Consider the following 24224-nt stretch of genomic DNA (forward strand, 5'->3'; position numbering starts at 1 on the left):
TTAACTGTTTGGATAAAAAAGCATTTCTTAAGCTATCCTAAATTGTTATGAGGAATTCTAATACTATATTTTATGCCTGAGACACTAGAAGCAGTTGATTAGCTAAGAAACACAATCTTTTAAAACTGAAGACAAGTGCAAATCCTAGTTATTCCCGTTCTCCAGACTGAACAAATTTTCATCAGTACATAAACATAGCTTTCATAACCATTTCAGAAAGTTGGCCACAAATTTGGGGATTATAGGGCAACGCTAGAGAAAGTTAAGGACTTAAGAAATGGTGTATTCAGCTATTATTTACACAACTTTTTAAGTTTTGCACAGTGCTTTGCATATATTGTCTCATTTGAAAAGTATAATAAAGTAAGTATAAGTACGTATAATAAAGAACTGGGGTAGAATACCTAAGCACTGTATTGCATTTTGCCTGGAACTTGGAAAGAAAATACCTGGGGGGCAGTCCCTGTTAGACATAATATTTATGTAAAAAAGATGTTTCTATTATTAAGGATCACAGGAATTTTCTTTTTGTATGCTTTCAGTAGGAGTCATCATAAAGTAGCAGATTAAAAGTGGCTCTGTTTTAGGCACTTCCTTGTCTCTGGAGGGATGGCTCTGATCTTTCTTTTTTACTTCCTGACTTGGAATGGTTACACTAGGCTCTCAGATGGTGATTCAGGTTGCTTTACTTCATTCCAGAGGCATGGAGTTTTTGGGTAACAAGGAGAATTCTTTAAAATTAACTGAATTCTGGAAACTATTATTTACAAAAATGTCAATTACAGAAGAAGGTGGTGTACATTTCTTGGAAATTTTATTTCATGAGAACATTGAGAATATAGAGAATAACCTTTACTTAAATATATACCAACATTTGGATAATGCTTCACACAATGATAATACACGCCAAAGCTCTTTACAATGTAGCAGCTGGCCTGGTGCTTCTTCAAAAGAATTTAAGGCGTGTTTGGCCATCAGTTCTTCCAGGGACTTTTTCATACACTAGTCGCCTTTTTTTGAGTTGGGGTTGCTGAGAATATATCAAATCTATGGAGAAAATAAAAGGAAAACGATTTTGTTGCTTATCCCAACAGACAGTGGCTATGAAAGTAATTTGTTTTATCTTTATAAATGAATTTTGGGTATAAAGAATATGTCCAAAAAAAAGAGAATATGTCCCAATACATGTATTAACTACTGCTAAAATTACAACTATGCTAAAAAGACATGAATTTTTGATAATTTTATTTTTTAAACATAAAACAACTTTTTATATATAGTATGATATATATTCATTGTTTGAAATTTTTCTATTAATAAAATGCTTCAACCCAAATAAAACCGTATATGCTATTACCTGGAGTGAAAAGCTGGGATGTCACATGGCCTCCTGATTGTTGAAAGGAATCAGTAAACCTTCACAAATTAGGACATAAGAAAGAACTAACTGTAGTTTGTACTATCCTTAAAAATTAGGAAATGTGACCTATGATGGTTATGAGAGAGAGACGGGGGGGGGGGGGACAACAGACATTTATATATAAGTATGATATGTATGTTAATGACCCCATGGTTCAAGAAACATGTTCCCATGGCTTACTTTGGACTGTGGCATGGTGTGAGTTTGGTGCTGTGGATCTATACTCTTCTGAGTCTCTGTTGCCTGGCTTTCACTACTTATCTTACCCAGCTTTTTCCTTGGGTTTGTGCAGGTATTTCTATCACACACAGGTCTTTTAAGTTTCTTTAAGTGCACACTCAAGGGGTACATGTGCCTTCTTTAGTTAGCTTGGCCTTTGGGGTCTATCTTTACCAGCAGTTTTGATTCATTTAGAGGGACCCTGGACCAGTGGACCCTAGCACCTGGGTCCTAGGACCTTTGGTTTTATTTAGGTTTTGGTCAGGCCAAATTGCCTTCCCCACTGCAGATTAGCAAATTCCTCTGTCATTTATAGCCTTACAGAGTTGACTAGGGGCACCGAGAAGTTAAGTAATTTGCCCTTGGTCATACAGTCAAAATAGATCAGAGGCAGGACTTGAACCCCAGTCTCTCTGATGCCATGACCAGACCTCTGTCTATTCTGCTATAACCTCTTTTGTTTCAGGATCAAATAATATGAACTGGAAGGCCCCTCAGAGGTCATCTCCACTCTCTTAATTTTGTAGATGAAGAAATTATAGCCTAGAGAGGAGGGGAAATGACAGGGGTCATCTAAGTTGTGAGCCCCAGGGGAAGGAGCCTGGGTCTTTAACTCCAGACAGCATCTTCTACTGCACTGAGATGTTTTTAATTAAACATGAAATAAACGTAAAATGTACAGGGCAATTTTGAGATGATGGGGTAATAAAATCCTAAAATATTATTAGTGGCACACTAATTAATGGTATTTTCAAACTGAAAGCAGGAGGAGCCTTGGCCTGCTAGTGAAGGCCCTCAAAGGCATGGCAGCACAGTTCCAGGCATCAGCACTAGTGCTCAAGGGAAACCAGCGGCAGCACCTATTGTCTTTACCTAGTTCAAAGAGCCTAGCCAACTGTGGTTTTTCTAAGGTTTACATTTATTGTTATTTCTTGCCCCATTCAAATTTCTTGGCAAATTTAAAAAAAGGGGGGGGGGAAGGTATTTTGTCAATCTAACAAATAAAGAATTCCTATTTATCTGATGACTCAAATCTTTGGGGTTTTGGGGGGTATATTTGTTTGTTTATTTGTTTTATCATATACAGCCAATTCAGGGAATTTTCTTACATGTACCTGATAAAATGCACTTCCTATAGGTATTCAATGAAGTTCTTTTACATCCTGCAAAATCTACTTGGAAATCTTTCCTAGTATCATCTACCACTCCCAGTTATCTAGATTCTTATAATATTCAAAAAGCAAATATTAAACTGGGAAAATCACTATAAAATATAAATATGTATATATTGACTGTTTTTATTATTATATTTAATACCAGTACATTTTATATTCTTGGAAGTCTGGGACTAGATCTTTTGTGAAACTCTATATAGTACTTGGCTCTTTGCTAATCAGTAGAAAGTATGCTCAGTAAAAACACAGATGACATTTTCCTGGAAAAGATCTAGCATCTTGGGAGAATGAGATTAAAGTTCAACATGGTTATGAAAAAGATAAGCACATAAGTGCTAAATAGCAATAAACAGAAGGATTTTATAACTATGCAGTTATAAGGTAGAAAGTGACTATTCACAAGAGAAAAAAATTTGAAGTTTTGTAGATATATTAAAATTTCTAAAGGAAAGCCTACTTTAGTCACAGATTCATAGGATTTAGGGTTCTCTTAAAGGAACAACTCCCATGACCCACAGCTTCACCCTTCTTTATTCTTAAAGCCTATTCCAGCTCCTCCATCCCACTCTGTTTTCCTGGTCTCTCACCCTTCATTTGGCGTCATTTCTCCACTTTATAGTCTTGACTCTGTAGTTAAGTAGTACAACTATACAATAACTTGCATACTTATATTCTGAATACTCTTGTTCTCTGGCCATTCAAACTGTCAGACCTTCCATGCACCTACTCTCCTGTGACTATTGCATGAAGTCCTGCACTTGTGCCCACAACTAATCTAATCTCAACTGAACCCTGAGTGACACATGACAAACTTTTAGTGTTTTTCTGTTCTTTAATCTCACATTCGCTGTATAACATCTGTTCTAAACTCTTATCTCTTCAAACCCCCACTACAATTCCTGTTCTATTCTCCCCTGCCCCCATACTCCCTTTTATTAGATAATCTCACTTCTTTCTTTACTAAGTAAGACTTTATTGCAAATTTCCCCATTTCCTCTATGCCAAACTTAAACCCATCTACATCTTCACCTAACCTTGTTTCTTTTACTTCATTCTTCAAGGGGGCCCTTTTCCTTGCCAGGGCTAATACAATTTAATTTGTCTAGCTAAGCCTCACCTTTTTGTAGCTGTAAAATTGCTTTCTGAATGTAAGTTTAAGATTTTAGTATCTTTATTAAGTTTCATATTAGTTTTGTGTTAGCTACTATTCTAACCTGGTGACATTTTTTTTTAAAATTTTGATTTAGTCATCTATTATACTAGCTTTCCCAGCTTTGTGTCAGCAGCAGATTTGATAAGCATATCATTTAAGCCTCTATCTAAATTGTTGATAGAATATTAAAACAGCACAAAGGCCAAGAACAGATCATATCAGATAGATTATTTGCTGACATCTAAGCCATCTATGTTCCTTTGATCTTCCTGTAGATTTTGGTTTTCTGGGTTTTTTTTTTCCTTTTTAGGATGGACCTGTGATTTCATTGATATAGAAACTCCCTCCACCAGTAACTCATCTGTGACTTAGAGAATTCACCATGGTTACACAGCCAGTATGTGTCAGAGACAGAACTTTAACTAAGGTCTTCCTGAATTTGTACTGCCCCATTTAGCCCCTACATCACTCTACCTATCAAATTATCCTACCAAAAATGGAAAGTTTTATACTTTTAAATTTGTATGATTTTAAACAAGTATGCTTTCAAGGATGCTATTTAATTTTATTCTTACAATATCTCTGTTCATTTAACACATTAATAAACAAGCCCAAAAAAATGTACTTATTTTTAAAACAAAATGAAAAAAATTCACAAGGAAACTTGGTTGTCTTTTTTAATTCATAAAATCAATGATAATTAAATTTAATTTGAAATTATTCTCAACAAATAATAATAGTTGTTACCTGTTAATGAGTCATCCTCTGCTAAATTTGAAGTTGCAGTGTGTCTTTTCTGTCCTGAATATCTTCCAGATCTTTGAAGGACATACAGATTGTTGAATTGTTCTGAAGTTGCATTTAAATTAGAGGCACAGGAATTATGTGCAAATGAATTCACATTGGAGAAATCTAGTAATCCTTCCCAGGAAGTCTTATCTGTCTGAACAGCTGGCCTGTTACACGTGAAGCCCTTTAATTTGCCAGACAGACAATTTTGTTGAAACGTAAAGAGGTTAGAGGCTGTATTTAAATTGTCTTTTTTAGGGAATTGTGTATCATATGAGCTCTGTTCTCTACCATATTGCAACTTGAGAGGATGGATTTGTGATTCTAGCATATTATTCTTAAAATTCCAGGTAGCAGGACACCCAGAGTTCTCTAGTAAAAAAGTGGGGGAATCCAATTCTTTTCTTATTTTTCCTTTTGTCATATGTATGTCTTGTCCCTTATAGTTTATACAATCAAAGTTAGCAACACTCTCAGTCATTCTTGCTTCATAATTCATTTGAGCCAGTCCCAAAGAAAAGACATCTGACTCTGAATCATTCTGCCTTAGGAAGGAAGTGCCAGCTGTTCTTCTGGATTCTGTGTTATTTAGAAAAGCAGTATCCTGTGTTTGGTATGGGTTCAAATTGAAATCTTCCCAACAGTTCATCTGTTCATAAGATTTTGAGGATGGTAAAATACACTGCCTTTTACTTTGTCCTATAAGGGAAGTGGCATCATTTGAAGATAGATTTGCATCTTCAGACACTTTTCCATATAATTTTGGATAACAGTAATACTCATCTTGTTCTTGCATGATGAATGTTGAAGAATTTGAGATTGAACACTGAGAAGAGATGGTACCAGGTTGGAATCCATTTTCTTGACATGATGAAATTAAAGGTGATTTTGTCATAGAAGAACCAATCTTGAACAAAGAAGTAATCTCAGAAAAATGCTAAAAAATTAAGAGAATTTAATACAAAATACAGTCAATAATTAGTTCAACTTAACATTTATTAAGTAAGTGTCTACTTATTAGGTTTGAGGTACTTTGCTAGCCACTGGCCAGTAAGAACAATGAGACATGTATATTCATAAATATATAAGTTTTTATTTGATTAGATGGCTAAAAGAGGTCAAACAGGGTAGCATGAGAGATTTGAGGAAGGATAATTTTTAGCTGAGGGTATCAGGGAACGCTTTTTGGAGGAGTTGGCACCTGAGTTAGGCCATGAAGAAAAAGAATGATTTCAACGGTAGATGTGTGCAAATTTGTAGCATGATTTTAAGGATATAACTTATGCAAATTCATGAAGGTGGGAGAGGGGAGCACATCTCAGAAAAAGAAGTAGTTCAGTTTGGTTAGAGCATAGTGTAAGAAGAGGAGTTGTGTGAAATAATTTTGGAAAGGCAGTTTGGAGACAGATTATGAACAATCTTAAATTAGCCAGGATTAAGAATTTGTATATTATTTGGTAGGCAATGGGAGATGGAAGATTTTTGTGTAGGAGAGAATTGTGATTACACTTTTGCACTAGGAAAATTATATATATTAGAGAGAGGAGGGGCCAGAAGACAGAAAGACCATTTAGGAAGCTATTAGAGTATGGCCAGATGTGTGCTTTAGAAATTCCACTTTGACAAATATGTGTAGGATAGATTAGAGGAGAGAGACTCAAGTCTGGGAGACCAATTAGCTGGCTATTTCACTGGTTCTTTTGGGAGGCGATGATAATGATAATGATGGCTTTATTGACAAACACAAGGGGAAAAAAGCATGACTCTCACCATACAAGGACCACAACTTTGGGGAGAAAATCCAGATAGATAGTCAAGATTGTGTTTAAGTCGTACAACATATCTCAAAGCAAAGTTTTATTTTTTTTTATTATATTCAACAAATGCAAAACTGATTTGAGTTTACAACATCTAACATCTGTTCAGAGAGGCTAATTCTTTCATTTGTGTTTATAAACTATAAGAAAGCTAAAAGGGCAAAAAAGAGGAGTTATAACAATAGTATAAGTAGGAGGAATCAACTGTTGAACTAAAATAGTGGCAGTATGTGTTGAAAGGAGAAGTAAGGGATTTGAAAGCTGTCCACAGGATTTGGCCAAATCATAACTTCTCTGGGTCTCAGTTTCACTTATTTTATAAAAAAGGGATTGGATTAGATGAGTTCCAATGCTCCTTTTTTAGCTCTCTGATCTTAGTTTTTTTTTTTTGAGGGGGAGCAAACATTGAAAGGAATGATAATGATTTTTTGGGGGGTGGGGGTTTGAATTATTGAAGAGTCTAGTAGGCCCCAAATTCCCCCATCAGCTCCAATTCTCCATTTCTAATTGCCTACTAGGAGTTACCAGTGAAAAGTTTATAATTTAAGTCATGGGAACACAATATGATAACCAAGAAAGCTGATGTTTTATCTGCATTAAGAAGCATAGCACCATTGTGATACGTGAATGTAATGGAAAATTACCGTACCATTTAGAAATGATAAATATGATGAATTCAGAGAAGCATGGAAAGATTTAAGTTAATTCTACAAAGTGAAGTAAACAAAAGCCAGGAAAACAAAATAAATAATGATTACAACAACATAAATGGAAAAAAACAAAAAAAAATCTGAAGTGAATGCTGCAAAATTATAAAGTAAAAGCATGGCTCAAAAGAAGATATATGAGATGATATACCCTGACCCCTCTGCAAAGATGGGAGGTCCATATGTATTTTACATTATATATATTTTTAAACTTTTTCGCAGTATTGATTAGTTACAACATTTTCTCTCTCTTTTTTTGAATTTGAATTATATTATTATACTTTGAATTATATGAGATGTCTGGGAGGGGAAGAGAATGGGGGAAAGTATAGTGATGAAAGAAACAAGACATCAATTCAAAAAACCTATTTGGAAATTAAAACAAAACAAGAGAGGCATAGTATAAAGGACAAAGGAGATGAGAATCCTGCTATAGTCTGAGCTAGTCAGACTACATCTGCATTATTGTGTCCATATCTTAGTGTCATATTTGAGGGAGTTCCTGTTTCCTCCATAAATTTGTTTCTCTCTTTCCTTTTCAATGTCTCCTCTTCTGGCATCTTTTCTTCTCTACAAATATGCTCAGCTCTTTTCTAAAAAACATCTTGTCTTGACCCTATTGTTGTCTTAAGTTACCAGGCTATTTTTTCTCCTAATCTTTACTGTCAAATTTATGGAAAGTCTACCCTCCACCTCTCTATCCATTTACTCCTCAACCCCCATAATGTGTCTTACCTCTGAATAATAGAGAGTAGTAACTGCTCTCTCAAAGGTTATCAGTTACCTCCTAAGTGACTTCCAATTTCATACTTATTTACATCTCTTCAACAGTTGACATTGTTGATCATCTCCTCTATCTTGATGCTCTTTCCTCCCTTCACAGAAATCATTCTGGTTCTCAACTTTTTATCTATTCCTTTCTGGTCTCTTTTGCTGGTTTCTCTTCCTCTTGCCCCCTCCTAAGTCTAGGCTATATCAAAGCTCTGTGTTTGGTCTTTTTCCTTTCTCTCTATTCTCTCCTATGGTAACCTTATCCATTCAGAATCACAGAATCTCAGAGTTAGAAGGAATCTTGTTGAACTCATACCTTAGCAAGAATCCTATTTATATAATATCCAACAAGTGATGATATAACCTGTGTTTGAAGACTTCCAATGAGTAGGAGCCAACTACCTCTTGAGGTATCCAATTTGACTTTTGGATAGCTCTAACTTTTGGAAGTTTTTCCTGACATCATGCTTAAATTTGCCACTTTGAAACTTCCTCTCATGATTTCTAATTCTACCATTTGGAGCCAAGAAGAATAAGGAGAGAAAGGGGTAGGGAATAAGCATTTATTAAGCGCCTACCATGTGCCAGGAATTGTGCTAAGTATATTTTACAAATATTACCTCATTTGATCCCCACAACAACCCTGGGAGGTAGGTGCTATTATTATCCCCCAAAACATAAGGAATTAAATCGAATCCCTCTTCCATGTCCTCAATTATTTAAGGACAGCTGTCACACACCTCCTGAATGTTCTCTTTTCTAATGTTCAGTGTCTCCAAACATTAGCTTTTCTGTCTATTATCCCGAACTCTAGGAAGAAGTCACTTCTCAGGGTTCTGTCATTTCTATCTTAGCAATCAGTTCTTGCCTCTTAGGGAGACATACAGAATAGAATTTTCCCTTGTTGTTTCCTCTGTCTTTTGAAGGGTGAATTTATCATGAAGGCAAGTCAAGAAGTTTTCAGCTACTCTAGTTTTAGCAGAGTGAGAGCCCCAATAGATGTGTGGATCAATGAAGTTCATCATTACTGTAGCGTGTCTCTGCTAACGTTGTGGTTCCTTGAATTCTGAATCTCTTTCCTCTTTCTGCCCAGGTGGTTTCCCTCCATTGATCATCACCCATACTCCCATGCTCTGCACACCAAGCTTCCTTTTTCAGTTCCTGGTTATTGTCACATGAATATACCTTTTTCTTAATATGTGGTTACCCTACTTCCCTACCTTTTACTTATCAGTTTCCACTTGAATAAGATATATCCATCCAGAACCATATTCTAGTTATGAACTTTATTCCACCAAGTATCAAGTGATAACCATGAAGTGAATTTACCCCCTTATATTAGGACCTCAAATTCATATTGCTTACTAATCTTATCTTTGGGCATTAGGAAATATCTAAGGCCATGGGTTTTTAGGTTTTTACTACTGGCTCCTTTCTTGGCTTTTTATCTCCTGTGAACTTCTGGGTATTTTAACTGTGATTCTTCCTACAATACTTCTGAATTATAAACCAAAGACAACTTCAAAGATGGTCCAATACAACTTTAATTCTGCTCTTTATTCCCTATCATCTCATTTCTTACAATGGCTGTTCCAATAAGTGTTTTCCCCTTAAGCTCCTAAACCTGCCCTTGGGCTCCACACTCTTAGCAGAGGACTTTGTTTCCTACTTTCCCTTTCTTTGGGGTTCTTCAAGCAGAGGCTGAATGACTACTTGTCAGGTATGTTATAGAAGGGATTTATTCATGGATGGATTGAACTAGATGACTGCTGAGGTCCTTTCCAACTCTCCAATTTCCTGATTCTATGAAAAAGTACTCTTTTTCACTTCTGTGAAAAAGCCCAGTCACAGCTGAACCATTTGAAATCTGGCTCTTCTCCCTTCTAATCTATAGAAACTGTTCTCTCAAAGGTCACCAACAAGCTCCAAAGTGACAAAATCAATAGCTTCTTATTTCTTACTCTCTCTGATTTTTCTAAATCATTTGACATGTGGTTACCACCTTCCTCAGTGATAGTGTGCTCACTTGGTTTCACACCTCACACACACACACACACACACACACAGAGCAGGTTTTCTCCCTAACTTTCTGTTGTTAGTGCTGTTAATGTTGTTGGCTTCTTTTCCTCTTCCTACTTCATAAACTGGGTGTAATCTAAGATTCTGTCATCAGTGGAACTTCTCTGTTTTATTATGACCCTTTCAAGTGGCAATCTTGTCCACACTTACGGCTTCACTTATCACTTCGATGCATATAATTTACAAATCTATGGATTTATAATTGATATTTCCCCTGAGCTTCAGATATAAATTTTCAACTGCCTAATGAATAGTTCTACCTATATGTCCCTCAAACTCAATATTTTATGAAAAGCACCACTGTTTACCTAGTCATCCATGATTGAAACTTTGGTATTTGACTCTTCCCTTCTGTTCACTTTCCTATATCTGGTCAGTCAACATAGTCCTATGGAATCTACCTCTACAATATTTCTTATACCTTTTCTATTTCCACTAACACCACTCTAATAGAGACTTTCAAAACCCATCTCTCTGCTACTCCCACAGCTTTTGAACGGTTCTCCCTACTTTGAATCTTTATCCTTTACTTGGCCAAATCACTTAATTTCTCTGGGTTTCAGTTTCTTCATTTCTAAAATAAAAGGACTGGAATAGATAATCCCCAAGGCTTCTTCAAGCTTTAACTCTCTGATCTTATAAAATAGGAAGTTAGGAGGTGAGGTAAACTTTGGGGGGAATGATAATGATTATAGAGTAAGATAGTGAGTTTAAAGTATTGGTGGGACTCATTTAAGTGGATGTGTCTAGTAGTTGGTACAGGATTGGATTTGATGGGAGAGTTCAGGGCTGGAGATCCAGATCTAGAAATCACTAAAGTAGTGTTTATAATTTAATTAATGGGAGCATGATGTAGTAACCAAGAAAACCAATACAATCTTAGGCTGCATTTAAGAGATGGCTAACTCCTTTGATTGGGGGATGACTAAACAAATTGTAGTACATGAGTATAAAGGAATATTACTGTGCTGTTAAAAAATGATGAATACAGGGAAACAAGAAAAGATATACATGAATTGATGCTGAGAGAAGCAAGCAGAGCCAAGAAAATAACATATACCAGAGATGTCAAATAGTACCCAAGGGCCATAAGCAACAAGCAAAACTCTGAACCAGATTAAAAGGTAATTGGGAAATATTTGACAAAATAAATAATAATACAATACAATGTAGATAATAGTAATGTGTGGTTTTCTAAGTCAATATGTGGCTGTCAGGTATCCATTTGTATTTGAGTTTGATACCACCAATATATACAGTGACTATAACAATGTAAATGGAAAGAACCACCATAAAAATGTTGCAGAATTTAACCCACCATCCTAAAAAGAAGACATGATGATGGTTTCTGCTTGGGAAATGCTGAATTTCATGTGTTGGTGGGCCACTTTCGAGTGGCTATAACTAGTAAGTAGTTGGAAATATAGGAATGGAGCTGATGGAAGAGGTTGGGGCCAGAGAGCCAGGATCTTAAAATTTAACTGATTAGAGTGATATAACAATACTTCCAGTTTGTCCTTTAAATTGATTCTAGATTAATCACAGCCCAGCAACAGCTGGTGGTGTAGTGGATAGAGGGCTGGGCCTGGAGTCAGAAAGACCTGAGTTCAAATCCTGACTCAGACACTTCCTAGCTATGTGACTCTGAGCAAATCATTTAACATCTATTTACTTCGGTTTCCTCAACTGTGAAATGGGGATAATAAAAGTACCTACTTTTCAGAGCTGTAGTGAGGATCAAATGAGAGGTTTCTCAAGTGCTTGGCACAGTGTCTGGCATATAGGCACTATATAAATGATTACACACACAAAGCATAGTATAATCAATAGTGTCATAAGATCAACACAGTATTTCTCTGTTCATAACCCTTCATAATAGTTCAATATTTTCTGATGAAGAAGCCCTAAATTCCTTAGCCTTAACTGGATACTCAATAAGCTGGCTTCTCCCTTTTCAGCTTTATCTCACACTATTCTCCTCCACGTGTGCAATGTAATTATAGTATGTTGATTGTACAACATTAGATATTTCTGTAGCTGCAGTATCCTACTTACTAAAACGTTATCTCCATAAAGACAGCTATAATGTCTGTTTCCCCTAGTACCTGGTACTTTGCACTCTGAGGGCACTTAATAAATGATTATTGATTTAAGGAATGTCAAATGACTAATAATCAATTAAAGTTTCACAAGGTAATGTGTTCAAATAAATTAGTATTTCATTAACTGAAACAAGAAAATAGAATTCAGATGCTTCTCCTTTGAAATATGAATTCTAGATAACTGACCTTTAACACTTTGGAGGGAACTTCAGGTAGAAGTCCTTGGAGTTGATCAAGAGTTGCAGATAGTAGCCAAGGCAGTGAAAGTCCTTTATTTAACATAAGTTGAGCCACCAGGGGATTGATACATGGAAAATCAAGTAAACACATTTCATCCTGGATAAAAAGATTTAAAGAATTGTCAGATTTTTCATAATGATTCATTTTATGTCAGTTTGTTTGGCAACATGATGTTCCTGAGTATTTCAGGTATTCATACTACAAAATATGGGGTTATGGGAGGTAGGACTAGAGAAGGGCAGTGTGGCTTCTTGGAACAAAGAATCTAAGAGTATTTGTTCCAGTTTATCCAAAGAGTTGGTTGCAGCACAACTAAAAGGTATTTTTTTTTCCTTTTTGGAGGTGGGAAGGTAGGGCAATTGGGGTTAAATTACTTGCCCAAGGTCGCATGGCTAGTTTTTTATGTTAAGTGTCTAAGGCTAGATTTGAACTCTAGTCCTCCTGACTCCAGGGCCAGTGCTCTATTCACTGCACCACCTAGCCGCCCCCTAAAAGGTATTTCTTTAGTTGGCTCCTTTATTTTGAAGCCTTCATTGTTCCCCTTCTAAAGAATAGTTATTTTCTAGCTACGTCAGTGTTCTAACTGATGAGTTACATCATCATGGTTTCCAGATTTGAACATCTGGAAGGCCTTTCATGAAGGCCTTATGCAGAGGTGTGCTGGTAAAAGTTTAACATTCAGCTTCCTTAAGGAAAAAACATGTATATAACAACACTTTTAAGTTCAATCTGCATTGTTAACATTTTCTCCATCACTTTCTTAAGACTAGACAGTCAACAAAATAGTAAATCAAGTTCTGATTTGTAGTGTTTGCCAATTTCTGAGATGTAAAAGCTCACCCTGAAAATTTAACAACTGGTATTCATGAGCTGGCTATAAGCTGGCTGCAGAACACCACTGGCCTTCTGTAAAGAACTTAGGAAGGACATGTATCAACCTTGACTGGCCCAGACCTCTAGACATTAAAGTCACTCCTCATTGTCCAGAGAGACCTGGCAAAACAGAATCCATCTTTACTACTTCCATGGCATATTTCCAGACTTTCTGGGCTTTTGTGGTCTAGTGGATGGGAATGGCAAGCCCAGCAAACCTTACACAGAGTATGCCATGATTAGAAGAGCCTTTAATTGGGTTTACAGAAAACCTTGTAACTTTGAGTGGATAAGATTTTAGTTGTATAATAAATATGAAAGTACTAATAATATTAACTAGTTCATAAGTTCCTCAGGCAGTTTGTCCTGAGGGCAAAACAAAGCAAACACTAATGATATCAGAACTCTTGAGTCAGATTATGATACTAGACTTAAGGGAAAATTTCCAAACATTCTGTAGAGCAGGGATCATGAATATTTTTTAGGCTGGAGGGTTACTATTAGAATTTATAAAATGCCATCAATGTCAATACATTCCATAAAAAATAAAGAGGAGGAGAGGAAAGGAGAAATAAAGAACGTTTAAAAACTGAGAGGAAAACAAGAGAAGAATAAGAATAGGTGCATATGTTGGCAAGTAGTAAAGTGCCACAAACGATTAACCCAGGGAATACTTAGTGGCACTAATGGCTTAGGTGAATGGTTTTAGAAGAGTCAGGAGATTCGTTCTGTCCTGGGTTTAGGTATTAGCTGTATTTAATAAAGCTTAAGTGATTTTTAGTTCTTTGTTCCTTTTCTTGGTTTCCTTTTGAAAAAAATAGAGATCTTTTGATTTATGATCCGTCACCCTGTGCCTTAGAGTATATAGCAAACTAAAGCATATTACAGCACTAAAATAGAAGAACCAACAGAAAGCAGAGTTGGAAGACAGCTCGAAAAATCAAATTATTTGGAAGCGCTAAGTCACTGGTCACAAATTCTGTGTTCAGAGGCTTGTTCCTTTTAGTACCAGTTCTCAAAGCTCATTATAGTGAAGTGTAGGACCCAAGGTTGATTAGACTGGTATTCAATTCAATGATCATTTATTGACTGTGTGCAAAGCACTTTGCTGGCAACAATTCTTCTTCCCCTAACATTTTTAAACAATTGAAATTGAATTAAAATGTATATTAAGGGCAGCCTCAAAGAGAAAGAGGAGATATCACAAGAGCATCATGTAGACCAAAGAGGGCTATGGAATAAGGAAGAAAATCATTATTGCCAAATAGCAATCCCTAATCTTCAGTCCCCTAAGGTACTTTACATGCTAATTAGATAGATAGATAGATAGATAGATAGATAGATAGATAGATAGATAGTCAGGTTTTAAGCACCTCTTTCTCTTTCCACTTTCTTGCATAGTACCTTAATCTCTATGCCATACCCTCCTCAGGCCTTTCTCCCTAAAGCACAGATTCTGGGTCTGTGGCTCTGATCTGCTGTGTTTAGGGATGGCTGTACATCTCTGTATTCAGTAAGTAAGGCTGATGCTGGCTTAATTGCTGGAAAATATGTGTATGTACTTTGGAAATGGCTTACAGGGACTTTTTTTCACGTAGGGGAAAATGTTCCTTTTTTCTCTTTCAAAATTTGATACAGCAAAAACATTAGCTGTGGCCATATATCAAAACCAAAAGCCTGTGTTTTCAGTAGTACAGATCTTCAATGCAGAGTGCAACTCTAGTGTGACTTAGTAGAAGGTCTTTAAGAGTTGCTATTGTGAGGGATACTTTGCAGGGAAGTTTCCCCATTCTGAAAAATCAAATCTAGAGTGGCTTCAGCATCCACTAGGCCTAAGTGTAGAAGTCATCTGATCTTACAGGAATCTGGGACTTAGAGCAATGGAGACCCTCCCCAGTGCCACTCAGCACAAGATAGGACAAATAAAGATAAAACTGCCTTCCTGGCCTTGCATTGGACACCCACATGTTTCCTTTGTGTCCTTTGTCTCTGAGATAGATTCCCGGGCTTAGGTTATGGGCCGACCTCCCTACCAATGAGAATGAAGGCCAGTTGGGGGGTTGGGTTTCTGCATTAGAAGGTTATATAACCTTGGGCTTGCTCCTACCTGTTGCTCTCTCCCTGGCAGATGCCATTTGAGCGACAGGGGCAGAGGGCCCTTTCTCATAAGAAAGAATAAAGACCTTTTCTGATCTCAGATTCAGACTCTGAACTCTTTTATCCCACACACTATGGTAAAAAAAAATATCACTCTGTAGCTAAGGTAGTGAAAAACCTCTCTGAGCTTAGCTAGACTGGTTCTCTGACAATAGAAATACAGTACATTACTAGATGCATGTCTGAAGCTTTAAAGCTTGGCAGAACCAGAGCTTCACTCAGCTGGCATAGCTTTTGAGAATCCAAGATAGGTTTAGTCTAATTATAATACCACTTAGCATTTCAGGCCTCAAATAGATTATGACCATAGAATGAAAAGCATGATGCTAAGTAAGGATCAGAACCCACAAGAATAAAAATTATAATAGCTGACATTTATGTAAGATTTTAAAGGCTCCAAATATATCTATGAAACACAATTATATACAATATATAATTATGTATTATGTGTATAATATGTATAATATAATATATGAGTTTACAAATAATTTGATAAATAGTAGAGGGATCTTTAAATAATTTCTAGATTTATTTCAACGTTAAAAAGGTTTGTGGGGAGACTACATGGTGCAGTGAATAGAGTACCGGCCCTGGAATCAGAAGGACCTGAATTCCAATCCGGCCTCAGACACTCGACACTTACTAACTGTGTGACCTTGGGCAAGTCACTTAACCCCAATTGCCCTGCCCTCCCCCTCCAAAAAAAAAAAAGCAAAAATTAAAAAAAGTTTGTGATAATATTTATGAATTTAAAAATTAAAAATCAGGCAATTTTGGGATTGACATGAAAACTTGGGAAGTTTTAAGTCTATAAGTAATCATTTGTAATGAGCTAGTATGCTTAGAAATTAACTGATTAAGTAAATTTATCTTACTAAAATATTCTACAACTCCACTTGTCACTTTTTCAGGGTAATTATTGAATAAAGTTATTGAATCATCTGGGTTCTATAGACTTTATTGTTTTTTCATCCAATTTAATTTTTAATATACCTATTCCTTTTAAGTTAGGAATCTGATGAAAAGACAAGGTTTTTAAAAATACTGTGCTATGTGCAAAATTTACTGAACATTATGCTAATTATTCATTGACGACTAATACCAACTGATTGGCACCACTTAAATGTAACTGAAACTAATACTACAGTATTTAAATTATTTACTTTGCAATCAATAAAAATAATTAACACAGCTAAGAAATATACCTCAGATGGTGAAACTGAAAGCCAAGACTTATCTAGCCATTCATGAGGATCTCTCTTAGAGGACATCAAGATGTGGTCAGCAATTTGGCGAATTAGCTGTGCAGTTTCTTCTACTCCTGGCATAATAACAAGCTATAAGAGTTTTCCCATGTTAAACATCAGGTTATAATAGTGAATAAAGAATCACATATTTTATTAGTTTTTAGTTTAATAGAAAACACAAGGTGATTCTTTAGCTTCAATGTTTCTAACATAATTAAATATAGTCATCATAATTAAAAAACATGACCTACCTGATATACAGGTCATTTCATTTCTGAGGTATAAGAATTTTTTCTTTCCCTTTTCATTTTATGGAAGCTCATAACTTCCCATTTTAAATTTGTTATCTACTACTATTGTATTCTTTGTAATAAGGCTATTATTAAAATGTATATACGCAAGGAAAAGTACTAACTTGAATAAGATTAGTAATTGCAGGTTTTTTCTAGTAATTAAGAAACAAAAATCCTTGAGAACAAATAGCAGAAAATGAATATTTATTTTACAAAGGCACATATCAAACTTTCCAAAGATGAAGTTAAATAAAAGAAAATAGACACTTGTAAACTGAATCTGATACCATGTGCTAAATAAAAAAGGATTTATTTTAAAATAATGATTATCATAATCATTTTGGCGACATAATACACACTGTCACTTGTCTTATGTTGTGGCATTCTCCTCAAAAAGATGTTGCATGATAAACATATCTAATTAAAGTTAGCCTTATTTTTTGGCAATTTCTAAGTACTACTTAAAATAGTTGGAGATATCTAGAGGCATTATAAATGTAAGACTGGGAATTACTGTCTAGTGAACTTAAATTTTCTGTAAAGGGAAAAGAAGAAACATGAAGTCTTTTTACATGATTAATTCAATTAATATCCATACAAACATTACATGCCTTTTATTCTTTCTTTTTATTTTCATTAGATTCTTTTGAAGTAAAGCTATTCTAAATAATGATATCCTTAGAAAACATACTAAATAAACATATAATAATAAATAATAAAAACATTTCATAAGACTGTTTTTTCCAAACTTATGCTATTGATAAATTTTAGATGACCTATAAAAAATTGACATGTCATTTTAAAAAAGAACCTTTTAAGATATTACACTCTTATGACTGAATAAACAAATTTAGCCTTATTTGGTTATAATAACTCACATTTACATAGTTTTATGGTTTACTATGCACTTTACATAATTTCATTTTATATTCACAGCAACTCAGGGAGGTAGATGCTGCTATTATCCCCATTTTATACATGAGAAAACTGAGGATTAGAAAGGATAAGTAAATTGCTCAGGGACATACAATTAGTAAGTGCTAGATTCCAGCTTAGGTCTTCCTGGTAACAGTTCTAACACTTTTTTTTTTAATAAGCAATTGGGGTTAAGTAACTTGCTCAAGGTTACACGGCCAGTTATTTCTGGGTGTGGTGCTAAGTATCTGAGCCTGGATTCGATCCCCAGGTCATCCCAACACTGGGGTCGGTGCTCTTACTCACTGAGCCACCTGGCCGCCCCTGACAGTTCTAATACCTTGATCTACTTTGCCACCTAATCTCTTAAAAAATCATTGATGTTAGTAACATCAGCACAGGTCCCACAAAAGTCTATGTTATTTTGTTGTTCAGTCATTTTTCCTGACTCTTTGGGACCCCATCTGGGGTTTTCTTGGCAAAGATACTGGAGTGGTTTGCCATTTCCTTCTCCAGCTCATTTTAAAGATGAGAAAACCAAGGCAAACAGGGTTAAGTGACTTGCTCAGGGTCACATAGCTAATAAGTGCCTGAGGCCAGATTTGAACTCAGGAAGTCAGTCTTCCTGACTCCACACTTGGTGCTCTATCTACTGAGCCACCTAACACATAAGTCTATAGATATGGTTTCTACACAAAATCTATGAGAGTCATATTAAAGTGAAATTCAATATGTAAGTTAAAAAACAACTATTTACTCCTATCTTAAAAAGTTTCTTCCCTCAAGCAGCTCAGATTCTAACATGAGGGCAATAACATACAAACAACTATGTGCATACAAGAGATATATGATTACAGTGGGAGTGGGGATTGCCCAGGAAAAGCCTCTTTCAGAGAGTGGGATCTGAGCTGAGTCTCCAAGGAAGCCAGGGAAGCCAAGAGGAGAAAGAAGGAAGAGAAGCGGACAAACATTAATATAACATCAGGCACGGCACTGAGCTTTCCAAATATTAACTCATTTGATCCTTACAACAACCCTGGGAAATAGGTGGTATTACTATTTTGTATTTGAGAAAACTGAAACAGAAAAGTTAAGCAAATTGCTCAGGGTCACATAGTTGGTAAGCATCTGAGGCTAGATTTGAACTCAGTCTTCCTAACTTTAGGCCCAGTGCTCTATCCAGTGGGCCATCTGGCTCACCTCAAGAGGTGAGGAGAGAGGGCATTCCAGCTATAGGAGACAGCCTATACAAAAGCACAGAGTCTGGAAATGGAGGGTCATGTGTGACAAGCAGCAAGCAGGTCAATGAGGGCTAGATGATATTACAGGCTATTTTTTTTTATCATGGCTTTCAGGTAGCCCAATAATTTTTAAATTACCTTTCCTGGATCTATTTTCCAGATCAGTGGTTTTCCCAATGATATATTTCACATTGACTTCTATTTTTTCATTTGTTTAGATCTGTTTTATAGTATCTTGGTTTCTCATAAAGTCATTAGCTTCCATTTGCTCTAATCTAATTATTCTCTTCAGTGAGTTTTTGAAATTCCTTTTCCATCTGGCAAATTTAGCTTTTTAAGTCATTCTTCTCCTCGTTGGCTTTTTGGGCCTCTTTTGCCATTTGAGTTAATCTATTTTTTAAGGAATTATTTTCTTCAGTCAGGTTGCTGACTCTCTTTTCATGATTTTTTGGCATCATTCTCATTTCTCTTCCCAATTTTTCCTCCACTTTTCTTACTTGATTTTCAAAATCCTTCTTGAGCTCCTCCATGGCCTGTAACCAATTCATATTTTTCTTGGAAGCTTTTGATGCAGGAGTTCTGACTTCGTAGTCTTCCTCCTGTTCCATTCTTTGATACTTTTTGTCCCCAAAAAAGGAGTCTAAGGTTTGATTGCTCTGCTTGCTTTTCTTCCTCTACTTGCTCATGTTGCCAGCCAATTACTTGACTTTTGAGCTCTTTGCCATGGTAGAACTCTGCTTCCAGAGAGGAGAGCTTTGTCCCAAATTGCTGGGGTGTTCACAAATGTTGTCAAAGGTTTAAGGAGGGCACCCTTTCTACAGACACCACATTGGCAAAATGGCGTTTCTCACCCCAGGACCACTGCCCAAGAAAGCAACCCAGATCTAAGTAGGTCAAAGCAAGAGTGATTACCCTCAGAATGGTCTCTTGGCCCCCTGCTATCTGTATGCCAGGAGCTCCTAAGGCAGCCATGTGGAAGACACTGCAGCCACCCTGCCTCTGTCACCTCTTGCCCGGGGGCCAGGGGCCAGACTGTACCCTTCCTTTCCAACAGAGTTCCTGACTGACCTTTTACTTTATTTTTGGTGTTTATGGGTTGAAAAGTCTGTAAACCACCACAGCTGCTGTTGATTCACTCTCCTGGAGTCTGCTCTGGCCTCTGCTGCCTCCCTGGGGCCAAAACCACATGACTCATGTGGGACTGCTCTCGGCTCCCAGCATGCTGTGATGAACCCTTTCTGTCGGCCTTCCAGGCTGCCTTCAGTGGGGGATTTGTTTTTCTCTGTTACTTTGTGGGTTCTGTAGCCCTAAAATTTGTTTAGAGTCATATTTTAAAGGTATTGGAGGTGGTTGTGGGGGGAGATAATGGAGTTTCCTGCTTCTACTCCACCATCTTGGTTCCATCACTCATCTTCTTCATCCATAATGGTGAGTGGTCTTGTTCTTTTTAGGATCACCCTGTTCTTCTCCAATCCTTTTTATTGTGCTTAGCATACTTCATCAGCTTCAGTTGATTCTGGCTGTATTAGACTTTACACTATCCTTATAAGCCTATACTACTCTTTTGAATTCTACTTTTGTTACTTGTTCTTGTTTACATTTTGTCTACATTCTTTTAAAATTTTATGTTAGTGAGTGTCTGAATCAATGTATTTAGTAAGTTCCTCTTTTTCCTCTTTAAAATAAATTTTGCTTACTTTTTTTGTAATTTCATTCTTAACAACTTCCCATTCTTTTAGTGATGCCTTTCTCTTTCAGTAATAGGCTACTGGATCTTGGCTATTTTTTTTTCTGAACCTTTTGATATATGCTTTCACAAAATATAGTGTACATATTAAAAGGTGCATGACTTTCATTTCCTCCACTATGAACTCAATAATGGAAAGTCACTTGACTTTAATGTTACTATTGTTTCTGCTATAGAAACCATTTCTTCCTTATTAGCCGGAATCAGGTCTAGATTATCAATTCCACTGGTCATTGCTTCTACCGTTTGAAATGATGAAATTATCATTAGGGAAAGTTACAAACTGACTAGCTGTTCTGCCATTGGCAGAGCGAATGCCAACATATGTCCTGATAACTGAAATCTCCTATCACTATACTATCATTGTTAAGGCTTATGACATTTCCATATTCCTTGTTTAATTCATCCTTTCTGGGTGGTCTGTAGTATACCCCTATAATATTGCTTCTATTTCTACCTTTACTGATCTTTGATCAATTGGTCTCCACTGAGAGAAATTATTATTAATAACCAATGATTTGGGGAGACCTAGAGTTTTTCTCCTTTTTCTAAAGTTCTCATTTCAAGGTTCCACCTCTGAAAGACAAGACTAATGATAGCAGATAGGATTAACATTCTCCTCAATCTAGGTATTGCTACTCTACCCAAACTTATAAGAAATTTAATCTAAGGTGAAACTTTAGCTCAGCATATTCTACTAAGGCTTGGGTAGGGGATATTGATCCTTTGTCTAGATTTCCTGGGCATGTTTTGGAAGTACATGCTTGTCCTATAGTCCCTCATTAGAAAGGTTTGCCTTAGGGCAGCTAGGTGGTGCAGTGAATAGAGTATAGGCCCTGGAGTCAGGAGGACCTGAGTTCAAATCTGGTCTCAGACACTTATTAGCCATGTGACCTTGGGCAAGTCACTTAATCCCGATTGCCCTGCCTTTCCCCCTCTAAAAAAGAAAAAAAAGCAAAAGAAAAGGAAAGGAAAGGTCTGACTCTTACTATAATAGTTAAAAATAAAAATAGTTTTAAAAAGTTAATTTTTAACTTTTGTTGATTGCCACCCTCAGGAACACCCACTCTTCCATGGGCACATAAACTGTGAGCCCACCATCATGATTCATCTTTGATCTAAGAGATCATCTAAGAATGGTAAATTGACCATTCCTTTTATTAATAAAATGCTAGCATTATTAATAAAATGATTAATTATCCAGAAACTATGTCTCTCAAACTTTTAAAATATCATTCTGCCATATTTCTTCCCTTAAGTTTCTGGATTTCCTCACGAGTATGAATTTACATCCCACAACTGAATTCCAAACTCATATCCTAGTGATGACTATGAGATCAAATTTGCCTCCTTGAATTAGGATGTTCAGTTAACCCTGTGTGTTGCTAATACGTTGTGCATCTGTACATCGATATCTGAGACTATGTTGGATCTCTTCTTGGATTTTTGTCTTCTGTTACTGGTACTCTCTTTTGCTATTTTTCCAATTATATTGTACATGCTACTAACTGTAGTACCAGGTTTATCAGATCTATGGAAGCAGTTTTTTCTCTTCCATTTCCCTCTGTAGTTTTTGATAAGAGTCACAAGATTCTGGGAAAGAATATTTTTATCAGTACTTGTAGGCCCTGATGTTTTAAGCCATTTAGTATTCTAATATGAACCCTATTCTCAGATATCAATGTTTCCATAGGGCCTCTACTCTCAAAAATATCATAACTACCTTGCTACTTTCTTATGTATACTCACTTCTGCAATTTGCATTATTTGCAAGTTCTGCAAGAAGACATTATTTCTAGGTAAAATGTTAAGTATGTAGACACTATCTTGAGAAGTTATAGTATCTCATGATTATTTATACTAATCAAAAGAACCTGGAGTATCTTTAGATTGCCCTTCAGCTCAACCAGCATTATTTTAAAAAATTGGGTTTAGTTTTATCATTACCTAAATTCCAATATAGCTTAACTGTGAACAAGCTAATTTGCTGTCATGAAAACTGGAATTTGGACATCTAGCCAATCAGCTACTACTGATAAAGGACAGGCACTTGCTACTGTGTTACCTCAGGGAAAATCTCATTATGCTTCTGGTGGCATTTCCTTAAACTTCAGTGTCCAAATCTTTAAATGAGGGGGCTGTACTAAACAATCTTAGGTCCCTTCCCACTTAAAATCTATAACTGATAGACTGGCTAACTTACGCTTTTAAATTCACAAGTTTTGCATTTTTAATAGCAGGATGATAGAAGGTCAACTTTTGGATAAGCAAAAGATTATTCATGAATTTTCAAGCTTTTACCTCTTTCTTTTGACACTAGTTTTTTTTTTTAACCTGTAGTGGATCATGTGGTATAGTAGAAAGAACATTAGATTTAGAGTTAGAAGACCTGGGTTCAAATCCCAGCTCCGCTGTCTACTAACTGTGAGACACTAGGTAAGTCACTGTACTTCCCCAAGGTAAGATTTCTCATCTATAAAATGAGGGTTTTGGAATCTAAGGTACCTTTCAGTTTATAGGATCATAGATTTAAAAGTCCAATTCTATAATATTTTCATCTTTATTCTCAGTGATTCTATGATCTTTTATAGCATTTTCATTTATGAATATTTAAAACACATCAAATAACAAAAATATTTCAAAGAAACACCTTCACTTCCAGTTCTTCAGATTTCAACCCAAATGGAACCAAAGCTGCGTAGATCAGTGCTAGGTGATGAAGTGTTTTTTCTGTAAGGCAGTACCTAAAATAGAGTATATTGCTACTCATTTGTCATCCAAATATAATTGTCAAAACACTGATGAAAACATTTCTCTATATTAAAATATTACTAGAAGCTTCTTGTTAAGGAAAGATTAACAATAGTATCCAAAATTAATTCTAATTCTACTTAATCAGGATTTTCTGTGAGGCAACTTACATTTCCCCAGCATTGTTTTACCAGTGGGTAAGGATAAAGGGGTCTGGAACATAATAATTCAGTAGGCATCTTCTTAAATCCTGCTACTTATAACAATATTTTTGTGTTATATAGGTATAGGTCCTGCTGGGAACACATATCAAAGACAGGATCTCTTTCCTAATCTGTATTTCTCTGTACCTCTATCTGTATGGGTGGATAAATGAATGAGAGAGAAGGGGGGGATGCAGGAAGTGTAAATATGGAGAAGAGAGAGAGAGGAAGAGAGGGAGGAAATGAGGAAGAGAGCAGTATATAGAGAGTAAGAGGAAAGAGAGAGAGAGAGAGAGAGAGAGAGAGAGAGAGAGAGAGAGAGAGA

The 24224-nt window shown here is 36.1% G+C and overlaps 1 protein-coding gene across 1 annotated transcript in view; it reads right to left on the reverse strand.

Annotated features, from left to right (window-relative positions):
• Positions 1 to 823: 823 nt before the first annotated feature.
• The window catches only part of SHOC1 (shortage in chiasmata 1), a 142630-nt gene continuing 119229 nt past the window's right edge, over positions 824 to 24224 (reverse strand). The window contains exons 22-26 of the mRNA XM_069085313.1: positions 23596 to 23689; positions 16708 to 16839; positions 12419 to 12568; positions 4715 to 5693; positions 824 to 1047 (exon numbers count right to left, since the gene is read on the reverse strand). Coding sequence (XP_068941414.1) covers positions 947 to 1047; positions 4715 to 5693; positions 12419 to 12568; positions 16708 to 16839; positions 23596 to 23689 — 1456 coding nt within the window. The 3' untranslated portion in view covers positions 824 to 946. The remainder of the gene's footprint in view (positions 1048 to 4714; positions 5694 to 12418; positions 12569 to 16707; positions 16840 to 23595; positions 23690 to 24224) is intronic.

This window comes from Petaurus breviceps, unplaced genomic scaffold, assembly GCF_028583685.1.
Source record: "Petaurus breviceps papuanus isolate PSGF00001 unplaced genomic scaffold, PetGlider_PUasm1.0 175, whole genome shotgun sequence".
NCBI lineage: Eukaryota > Metazoa > Chordata > Mammalia > Diprotodontia > Petauridae > Petaurus > Petaurus breviceps.